At 36.7% G+C, this 11,339-nt stretch overlaps 1 protein-coding gene across 1 annotated transcript; it reads right to left on the bottom strand.

Moving 5' to 3' along the window:
• Window positions 1–6,536: 6,536 nt before the first annotated feature.
• On the bottom strand, window positions 6,537–6,764 carry LOC111723999 (cytochrome c oxidase subunit 6C-like). The gene has a single exon (XM_023511031.1). It carries the CDS (start codon window positions 6,762–6,764, stop codon window positions 6,537–6,539), a length of 228 nt encoding a protein of 75 aa, XP_023366799.1.
• Between the last annotated feature and the right edge of the window lie 4,575 nt (window positions 6,765–11,339).

The following is an 11,339-nucleotide window of genomic DNA, read 5'->3' on the forward strand; positions in this document are numbered from 1 at the left end:
ACAGGCACCGCCCAGATTTTATGACTTTTTTATAGTTGGTCTTTGAATAGATAAATTATTTACCTTTTTCAGACTACAGTACAAATGTAGTGATTTATTTGAACTTGAAACTTTTTTTCTGATATGTCAAATCCACCAAAAAAATGCCTTTGTTTCTGAAGTTCTTCCAAAGCCCTTTAATGAGTGTTAATATTTAATAAATTAGTACTCTTTAATCACAACTGAACATTATTGAGATATAATTAGAAAGAAGAAACTTACTGGGTTCCTCCTATTAAAAAGTACTGTGCCAAATAGTTTTCCCTTATCTCTTATTTAATTCTCTTATTTAATCTTTATATTAAATAAACATTCTCTTACTTAATCTTCTTGAGCTATAGCCATCAAGTAATTTTCCTAAGGTCTCAGAGGTGTTCATTGTCGTCTTCTTCTTCTTTTATAACCTTATGTCAATTAATGGCTCCATCATCCACCAAATTTCCCAGACAGAAACATTTGCCTACCCAGGCTTCTTATTCTTCCGTACCCCTAGTCAATAAATCGTTGTAATTATACTTACTAAATACATCTCAAATCCATCTACCAGGCAGCACCTGTAGCTCAGTGGGTAGTGTGCCAGCCACATACACCTGGGCGAGCAGGTTCGATCCCAGCCCAGGCCAGCTAAACAACAGTGATAACTGCAACAAAAAAAATAGCCAGGCATTATGGCAGGCACCTGTAGTCCCAGCTACTTGGGAGGCTGAGGCAAGAGAATTGCTTAAGCCCAAGAGTTTGAGGTTGCCGTGAGCTATGTCACCATGACACTCTACCCAGAGTCACATAGAGTGAGACTCTGTCTCAAAAAAAAAAAAAAAAAAAAAAAATCCATCTACTCCCTTCTATTCCTACTAATAATGTCTTAGTTTAAGACCATATCCTGTTTCTTAACAACAGATAGCACAGAAACATAAAAGATCATTTAATACTACTACCAACACATCTATGCTCACAAACTAGAAAATCTAGACGAAATGGATAAATTTTTGGAAACACACAACCTCTCAAGCTTGAATCAGGAAGATAATAGAAATCTTGAACAGACCAATAATGAGTATCAAGATTAAATCCTGATTTTAAAAAAACTCCCAACAATTAAAAAAAAATCCCAAAACCAGACAAATTCACTGCTAGGTTCTACCAGACCCACAAGGAAGAAATGATACCTGTCCTACTGAAACTATTCTATTACATTGAGAAGGAAGCAATCTTCCCTGACTCATTCTTTGAAGCCAGTATCACTCTGCTACCAAAGCTAAGAAAAGACACAATAGAAAAAGAAAACTATAGACCAATAACCCTCATGGACATAGATGCAAAGATCGTCAACAAAATACTAGCAAACCAAATCCAACAGCACATCAAAAATAATGATTCACCACAATCAAGTTGGTTTCATCCTAGGGATGCGAGGATGGTTCAACATATGCAAATCAAAAATGTGATTCAGCGGCACCCGTAGTTCAGTGGGTAAGGTGCCAACCACATACACCCAAGCTGGCAGGTTCAAATCCGGCCTGGGCCAGCTAAAACAACAATGACAATTGTAACAAAAAGGAAAAAAAATAGCCAGGCATTGTGGCAGACACCTGTAGTCTTAGCTAATTGGGAGGCTAAGGCAAGAGACTCACTTAAGCCCAAGAGTGAGTTAGAGGTTGCCATGAGTTGTGATGGTGGCAGCACACTACCGAGGGCAACATAGTGAAACTATGTCTCCAAAAAATAAATAAATAAATAAATGTGATTCACCACATAAACAGAATTTAAAACAAATATCATATGTTCATCTCAATAGATGCAAAAAAAATTGATAAAATCCAGCAAACTTCATAATAAAAAACCTTAACAAACTAAGCATAGAAGGAATACACCTCAAAATAATAAAAGCCATATACAACAGACCCACACCCAACATCATCCTGAATGGGGTAACATTGAAATCATTTCCTCTAATAACTGGAACAAAAGAAGGAAGCCCACTTTTGTCACTTTTCTTCTACGAAGTATTGGAAGTCCTAGCCAGAGCAACCATGTAAGAGAAGAAATACAAAGGGCATCACTGAGAAGAAGAGGTGAAACCACCCTCAGTTGGACAGTAATATGATCTCACATCTGGAAAACCCTAAACAATCACCAAAAGACACCTAGAATTGGGAAATCAATTCAGTAAAGTCTCAGTTTACAAAATTAATGTGCATAAATCAGGAGCATTTTTATATACTAACAATAGCCACTGAAAATCAAATCAAGAACTCCTTGTCATTTCTGCAAAAAAATAAAATATTTAGGAATATATTTAACTGAGGAGGTGAAAGATTTCTACAAGGGGAACTGCAAACACCAATGAAAGAAATTACAAGATGACACAAACAAATGGGAAGACATCCCTTGCCCGTAGATTGGCAGAAGCAACATTATTAAAATGTCCCCATCGCCCAAACTGATTTACAGATTCAATGTAATTCCAAACAAAGTACCAATGTCTTATTTCATAGACCTAGAAAAAGTAACCCTAAGCAAAATAAATAAATAAATAAAATGTGGAAGCATCACATTACCCACCTTCAAGTTCTACTGGGAAGCTATAGTAATCAAAACAGTGTGCTACTGGCATAAATGTAAACACATAGATCAATAGTAATAGAAAAAAGAACCCAGAAATAAAACCATATACTGCAACCAACTGATCTTTGACAAAGCAGATGAAAAATATACACTGAGGAAAGGATGCCTATTCAACAAGTGGTACTGAGAAAATTGGAGACCTATATGCAGAAGAATGAAGCTAGAGCCCTATATTTCAGCATACACAAAACTCAACTCAAGATAGATTAAAGACTTAAGTGCAAGACCTGACACCATAAAAATTCTAGAAGAAAACTTACAAAAAACTCTCTGAAAATTGGCCTGGGCAAAGAGTTTCTGACTAAGAACCCAAAGGCAAATATGACAAAAATAAAAACAAATAAATAGAACTTAATTAAACTAAAAAGTTTCTGAACAGCAAAAGTAGTAACATAGTAAATAGACAACCTACAGAACAAGAGAAATATCCTCAAATTATATATCTGAAAAAGGATGTATCCAGAATCTACAAGGAACTCAAATTAGTAAGAAAAAAAAAATCAAATAACCCCCTTTAAAAGTAGGCAAAATACATGAGTGGATACTTCTCAAAAGAAGAGATATGGATAGCCAACAAACGTGTGAAAAAAATGCTCAACATCACTAATCATCAGGAAAATGCAAATTAAAACCACAAGGAGATACCACCTTACCCCTGTCAGAATGGCCCTTATTAAAAAGTAAAAAAAAACCAATAGCTGTTGGCACAGATTCACTGAAAAGGGAACACTTACTCACTGTTGGTGGAGATGTACATTAGTTCAACCTCTATGGAAGACTCCTCAAAGAACTAAATGTAGACCTACTGTTCAACCCAGCATCCCACTACTGAGTATCCACCCAAGTAAAAGTGGTCATTGTATCAAAAAGGCACATGCATGCATATGTTCATCACCACATAATTAACATTTGCAGATAAGGACTCAAGCTAAGTGTTCAACTGATGAGTAGATAAAGCAAAAGTGGGAAATACCATGGAATACTACTCAACCATAAAAAAGAATGAAATAATGTCTTTAGCAAAAACTTGGGTGGAACTGAAGACCATTATTCTAAGTGAAGAATCTCAGGAATGGGAAAAAATACATGTACTGACATAAGTGGGAGCTTAACCATGGGTACACATGGTCATACAGAGTTAATAGACTTTGGTGACTTGAAAGGGATGTGGTGGGAGGGGGTGAAGGATCAGAAATTACCTGTCATGTATGGGTATACTCTTCTAGTAATGGACACTAAAAGCCCTGACTTCACTACTATGTAATTCACCCATGTATCAAAAAACCATTTATGCCCCTTTAATCTATTGAAATTTTAAAAATGTATCATGTCTCACCCAGACCATTTCTAAACTTCTAGGTTTGCTCTTTTCAATGCATCTTTCACAACACCATTGCCAGAATAATCTCTTCAAAACAAATATGAACATATTATACTCCTGTTGAAACTCAATTTCAGTGTTTACCTAACAGATCAAATTAAAACTCTGAGAGCTCCATGTCCAGCCTCATCTTCAGTCATTGCCCAGTTCATAACTCTGCACTTGAGTAGTTAGCGGGTCTTCCTGGACTCCCTTCATGCTCCCAGGGGCCGTGCTGCTCCTATGTCTCCGAGGACCTGCTCTCTTACCTGCCTGTCTTCCATTTATTCTTCAGAACTTGTCTCCATTATCATCCTTCTGAAAAGGCTTTTTCAGGCCAAACTTTGTCTTATGCAAAATTTGGAATTTCCCCCTTCGGCACTCATATAATCTAACTTTTTCTTTTTTTAGAAGTTATGTTGGTTCCTTTTTTCATTATATAGATTTTGCCTGAGTCATTCTCAGACTAAAAAGAGGAAAAGTAATTTGCATTCTAATAGAGACAACACGCAAAGAATCCGGTATAACAGGGTGGCTGCCGCACATCCTCAGGACACTTGCCAGCTCCTTAAATTATGATTTTCAATGTACAAACTATGACTCTCAGAAGCAGAATTTTCATTTTACAGCATTTTATTTACTTTTTAAAGCAAAATAAATTTAATGACATTTTTATAATTATTCTTCCAAGCAGCTTACCTCTTTTTCTTTTAAATTTCAGATTACTGTGAGGGTACAAACCATTAGATTACAAAGTTTGCATTTGTTAGGCAGAGTCCCTGTTGTAGTTGTGTCCCACATCCAGGAGGTGAGCCATGTACTCTTACATTGTGCCCATTAAGTGGGAGCATACCAGTCCCCCTCCCTCCTCCCCTCTGTCCCTCCTCCTTCCTCCTGTCCCCATGTTGAATTGGATCAGTTTTTATCTTGTATGGGCATCTATTGGATCGTCTACTGGCTTCATATTAGTATTGAGTACATTGGATACTTGTTTTTCCAGTCTTGTGAAACTTTACTAGGAAGAATGTGTTTCAGTTCCATCTAGGTTAATATAAAAGATATAAGCCTGCCCCTCTTCATGGTAGAATCGTATTTTGTGATAGACATACACATATCTATCTTACATATACCACAGTTTGTTAATCCATTCCTGGATTGATGGGCATTTAGGTTGTTTCCACAGCTTGGTGATTGTTAACAACTTACCTTTTAACCAAAAATATGTTGTTAAACTACCCCTCGGGTATTATATGGGTTCCAAGTGCTTACTGTAATAAAATAATGAAATTTTGACCATTTACATGGTAGATGATTATGACAGAAATCATCTTGTAGGCATATTTTACCAATAGCAAGAAGTGAAGGACATACATTATTCTAATTAGTATGATGCCTTACATAGAGTGGTACTCAACTTTGTTTGAGATTGATGTGTATGTAACATTTGAGAATTTGAATTATGAGTTTAGTCTTATCAAAATCTATAATCCATATGGAGATCTATCTACAAAAGTCTATGAATACTATAGTAAAAAATATTTTGAAACTATGTTACAGAGCACCCAGCCAAGGATCAGTCTCTCTCCTGATGTTGGATCCAGATTGCAAAGAAAATACTGATGAAGCATAACAGTAACTATTAAATAGAATCATTATTTTTTAAGATCTCCTGTAAATATGTCATATTTCTGCATTTGTTAATGATTTAAAACATTGTAACTATAAAATAAAAGTAAATTATAACATAGGTAATAGAGATAAGTTGACTAGTTTACATTTATGCTATAAAATATACTTTATTATGTATTTTATTGATAAATATATTTTAATGAGTGGAAATATTTCATGGTTTTCAACAAGCATGCTACTAAACATAAGTTTATTCTATTTGAAAATAAAAAGAATATTTTGTTAGCAATTATGTATTAGCTATAGTTATAAAGTTTTGTTTTCTGAAATTCCTAATAAATTCTATGAAATTTTTATACAGTGGTATGAAAATTTTATTATTAACAACATCACACATAAGCTATTTAAGTCTTTTCAGGGTCTCTTTACTTTGGAAATGTTACCAAGGGGTCTTGTTATGAACTCTGCATGTTTAGAAAGAGTTCTATGTTTAGAATAAATCACTTTGTACAGGCGTGATTCATCTCTTAAAAAGCTGACCACACTAGCAGAACTCTCAAGGAACTGAATGGTGAAAATAAAAAATAATTTGTAATCTCCATTGAATTACTTGAGTCACCTAATCAATATGTTCTTTTCCTTATAGGGCTGCCTACTTGGGAAACCATATTTATATTAGAAGTCTGCTTGTTAAAGTATAGAATCAAAGCCTAAAGTTTTATTATTTTAATTTTTATATAGAATTATGACAGCCTCATGCCTCCTTTTATTTTTTTTTAGTTTATTAATAGTTTATTTATCACTCATATTCATAGCTCAGGAACACAGGTCCGTGACAAATGTCTATGTAAATCAGCCCAAAGAAATTCTTTGTATTTCAAAATTATTTTACGCTCTGAAAGACACCAGCCTTCCTCATCGCCTCAAAATCTTTCATAGAATCATAATTTCTGTAGAAATCTGTATATGCCTTCTTTCTTGGTTCAGCCACAGCAAACTTATAGAAAACTGCAACCCCCAGGGAGACAACAAATGCTCCAACAATATGAATCCGCAGGCGCCTGGCCAAGAGGCCACGCATCTGAGGTTTGGGCAAAGCACTGGAAGCCATGGTGGTTACTGTCCTTGAGGGATTGCCAACCTCAACGCGTCCTTCCCAGCTGAAGTACACGCAACTCCCTCCTTTATTTTTCCCTCAACTATTTTTACTTCCAGCTTTTATCCAGGCTACCTTAACCTGAATTTCTTACTTCCACAGACATATCTAAAGTGTGAATGAAATGGCCAGAATGAAAAATCTATGATAGTAATCCCATCTTAAAAGTTTTCATAGCTTCCCTTTTAGCTACTGGAGAAAATGTGCACTCCGTAGCGTGGTATCTAAGGCGCTATGTATTCTGAGTCCTCCTAGCATCATCTTTATCACCTTTTTTACCATACCGGTTATTCCAATATACAAAACTACATCAAATTCCCCAAATGAAACCTGACATTTCCTGCCTGTTTGCCCGTGCATGCTCTATACTCTTACCTCGGAATGGTGCCCTCACCCCATCTGCCTCATAGACTTTTCATTCTTTTAAATTCTGTTCAGGTAGAGCTTTCTACTTTTTTAAAAATTTAATAATCCTCTCTACTACCTCCTCTGTACAAATCATGTTCTTTGTACCTGAACTGAACTTATCTGTATACGTATATTTCTCTTTCTTCAGATCAAGAGCTCCTGGAAGGTAGAGATAGTCATTAATGTCTGTGTCCTTAGGAATTAAAATAGGGCATATAGTGGCAGCTCAAAATAATGAATAAAGAGAAAATATTCAATCATTCAATTTATAAAGTTTGTGTTATGTGTTAGGTACTACTCTATGTGTAAGGGATTTAATAGAAGGTAAAAACTAATTAATTGCCATGATATGTCTTATATTTTAGTAGATAACAAATTTTTATATATATAAATATGTGTATAAATATATATGTACATGTGTGTATTATGTATATATATATTATGTATATATATATATTATGTGTGTGTATATATATATATATATATATACTGTCAGTTAGCTATACATGAACTAAATGAAAACTAGAGCATGGTGGGGGATAGAGAGTGATGGGACTACTATTTTAGGTACAGAGGCAGAGTGGTCAGAGAGACAGAAGGTCTCTCAGGAGACATTTGAGCAGAGATCTGAGGGAAGTAAGGGAGCTGACTTAGGTGGTAGTGAAAGACTAGCATCCTACATACAAGGAATAAGTACAAAGGACCTCATGCAGGAGTATGCTTGATCATTGTAAAAGGATCACTCTGTCTGGTGTCTGGAGAATATATTAGAGGAGAAAAGGAGGTGGCAAGTATTTAGGGAGGGGGACTATAAAGAGCTTCACAGTCATCTAAATGAGAGTTTATGGCATGGACCAGATTAATAATGGTGGTGGTAATAAGAAGTGGTGAAATACAGAATACATTTGAAAGTCATATTTTCTGAGGGACTGAATATAAAGTGTTAAAAAAAAAAAAAAAAAGGAGGAATCAAGGATGATTCCAAAGATTTTTGGCTTAGCTGTGTGAATACTGGAACCACTTACGGAGATGGAATATATAAGGTAGGAAACGGGTGGGTACTGAAATACATTCTAGGGTTTTAACATGCCTCTTAGCTATCCATGTGGTGATACTGATATTAAATAGACAGTTACACACACACATCTTGGAATTCAGAGGGGAGGTCCTGGCTGCACATATAACTTATATAACTTAGAATTATCGGTGTATAAATGTTATCTACAGTATGAGAATGAATGAGATCCCCTGTGAAGAGAAGGCAGCCAAAGAAGAGTTCTAAAAAATCAAGCATGAAATTGTTTCCAGGAGAGAGAAATCAGTTGGGTCAAAAGTTGATGATAAATTTGAGTTAGATGAAGACTGAGAAACACCTGTTAGATTTGGCCTCCTGAAGGTCAATGATGGCTTCACAAAAATGTAGTCAATGGAATACTGGGGCAGAACCTGACTATAATATGCTCAGAAGACAGTAGGGAAAAAAGATAACAATAGGATAATAATAGGAATTTATTGATACCTTTATGGTAATATACTTAAAAGTTAGGCAAAATGCAATTAGTAAGCAGAATAATGGTCCCTGAAGATGTCCACATGTTCCTCCCTGGGCTCTGTGAATGTGTCATCTTACAAACCAAAGGTATTCACTCTGGATATGACGAAGTTGGAGGATCTTGAGATGGGGATGCATAGCATTTTCTTGGGATTATCCAGGTAGGCCTTATGTATTCATAAACGTTCTTATAACTGAAGGAGGAAGGTGGGAGAGTCAGTGTCAGTCAGAGATGTCAAGGTGCTACACTTTGGCTTTGAAGGAGGAGGAAGAACACAAGCCAAGGGATACCAGTGGCCTCTGGAAGTAGGAAAAGGCAAGGAAGCATCTTCTCCTTGAACCTAGAGAAGTAACACAGCCCTGTCAACACCTTGATTTTGGCCCAGTGAAACCCATTTCAAATTTCTGACCTTTAGAACATTAACATATTTAAGTTGCTTTAGAACACAAAGTTTGTGGCTCTTATAGTAACAATAAGAAACTAACATACTATTTAATGTAACATATTCATGGGTTAGGAGGATTAAGAGGTGACCATTTGGGGAGACTATTATCTGCCATAATCCTCCTTCTGGCCCCCAAAGATACATGTCCATCCCATGTACAAAATACATTCACTTCATCCATTACACCATCAATTCAAAGTCAAAATTTTTATCTAAATATCATCAGATCAATAGCCAGATACAGTGATTTATGCTTTTAATCTAGCAGTTTGGGAGAGCAAAGTGAGAGGATCACTTGAGGCCAGAGGTGGGCAACTTAGTGAGCCTCCCATCTGTACAAAAGATTTTTTTAAAAACTTAACCAGGCATGGTAGTGCACACCTAGTCTCAGCCACTGGAAAAGCTGAAGCAGCTTCACTTGAGCCTAGGAGTTTGATGTTACAGTGAGCTATGATTGGCCCACTGTACTCTCGCCTGGGTGACAGAGTGAGACCCTATCTCTAAATAATATAATAATAAGTAACTGAAAAATAAGTATCATCAGATCAAAAGTCCTAAATTTCATCATCTAAACCAGATATGGTCCAGGCACGATGCACATGGCTGTGATCCTAGCACTCTGGGAGGCCAAAGCGGGAAGATTGCTTGAGCTCAGGAATTCAAGACCAGCCTGAACAAGAGTAAGACCCTGTCTCTACTAAAAATAGAAAAAATTGGCCAGATATGCACCTGTAGTCCCAGCTACTTGGGAGGCTGAGGCAGGAGGATCCCTTGAGCCTTGGAGTTTGAGCTATGATGATGCCACTGCACTCTAGCCAGGGCAATAGAGCAAGACTCTGTCTCAAAAAAAAAAATTTTTTTTATAATAAATAAACAAACAAACCAGATGTCAGTGAAGCTATTTAGTATAATCCATCCTGGGGCAAAATTCCTCTTCATCTGTGAACCTGTAAAACTCAAGAATCAGTTTGCCTGCTCCCAAAATATAGTGGTGAGACAGGCATAGGATAACTAACAGTTATGGACATCTGCATTCAAGGGGGACATAATGTAAAGAAAAGGGGAGTCACCAGTGCCAATAAATGTCAAAGTTCCCTCAAGCTCATTAGGTTTAAGCTCTGGGAATGGTTCTCTATTATTGAAGGCCCCACCCTCTGCCTGACTGCTTGGGCTGTCCTTTCTTTCTCCTAAATAGTGGCACATGTTCGCAGAGGAATAGTTTTATTAGTCTGCTACCTGCCTGTAGAAGTTTATCACAGAACCTGCTTGCATTTCACACTCTCTCCTCAGTTCAAGCTGACAGTGTTTCTTCCGCTGATCTAAAATTTTCATAAACCTCATGTACATCTCATGTATGTTACAGGAATTCAGTTCATTAGACAAGAGGCTCCTCCAAAATAATCATGTCCCTACTTCCTGGCTTCCACAGAGGTCGATGAGGACATGTGAGCCACATGCTTACCCTTCTTATGGAAAGTTTGTGCCTGAACATTCTGACCTTTTGATCTTTCTGTGGTATTAGCAAAATTTCATGTAGCTGCACCATTGCCTTTGTCTAGCCTGACAGTGAATTTCAATTTTAGCATCTTTGCAATCTTGTCAGGCTGGGAATTTCTTAAATCATCAAGTTATATTTCCTTTTATTTCAAAGTTCTTCCCTCAATCTATCTCTTTCCTGTGGCGTTTTATTAGAAGCATCAAGAAGAAACCAGGCTGCACCTCCAATACTTTGCTTGGAAATATCCTCAGCCAAATGTCCGATTTCATCGTTTATACGTTCCGCATTCCACATAACTGCAGGATAAAACTCTGCTAAGTTTTCTGCCACTTTACAGCAAGGATCCTTTTGCTCAAGTTCCCAGTAACATGTTCCCCATTTCCTTCTGAGTTTCAGCAGCAGCATCTTTTACATCCATATTTCTACCAACAGTCTATTTGTGACGACTTAAGTATTCTCCAGAATGATATATGGTTTCTCTAACCTGCTCTCTACTCCTGAGTCCTCACTAGGCTCCTCCAAAATAATCATATCCTTACTTTCCGGCTTCTGCAGAGGTAGATGAGGACAGAATTATGAACATCCATATTTCTACCAGCCTGTTCAAGGCAATCTAGATTTTTCCT

Source organism: Otolemur garnettii, unplaced genomic scaffold (assembly GCF_000181295.1).
Source record: "Otolemur garnettii isolate 467f Iridium unplaced genomic scaffold, OtoGar3 scaffold00001, whole genome shotgun sequence".
In the NCBI taxonomy this organism is placed as follows: domain Eukaryota; kingdom Metazoa; phylum Chordata; class Mammalia; order Primates; family Galagidae; genus Otolemur; species Otolemur garnettii.

Excerpts from the sequence above, each read along its gene's own strand:
- LOC111723999 (XM_023511031.1), bottom strand. The coding sequence starts at position 6,764 with ATGGCTTCCAGTGCTTTGCCCAAACCTCAGATGCGTGGCCTCTTGGCC.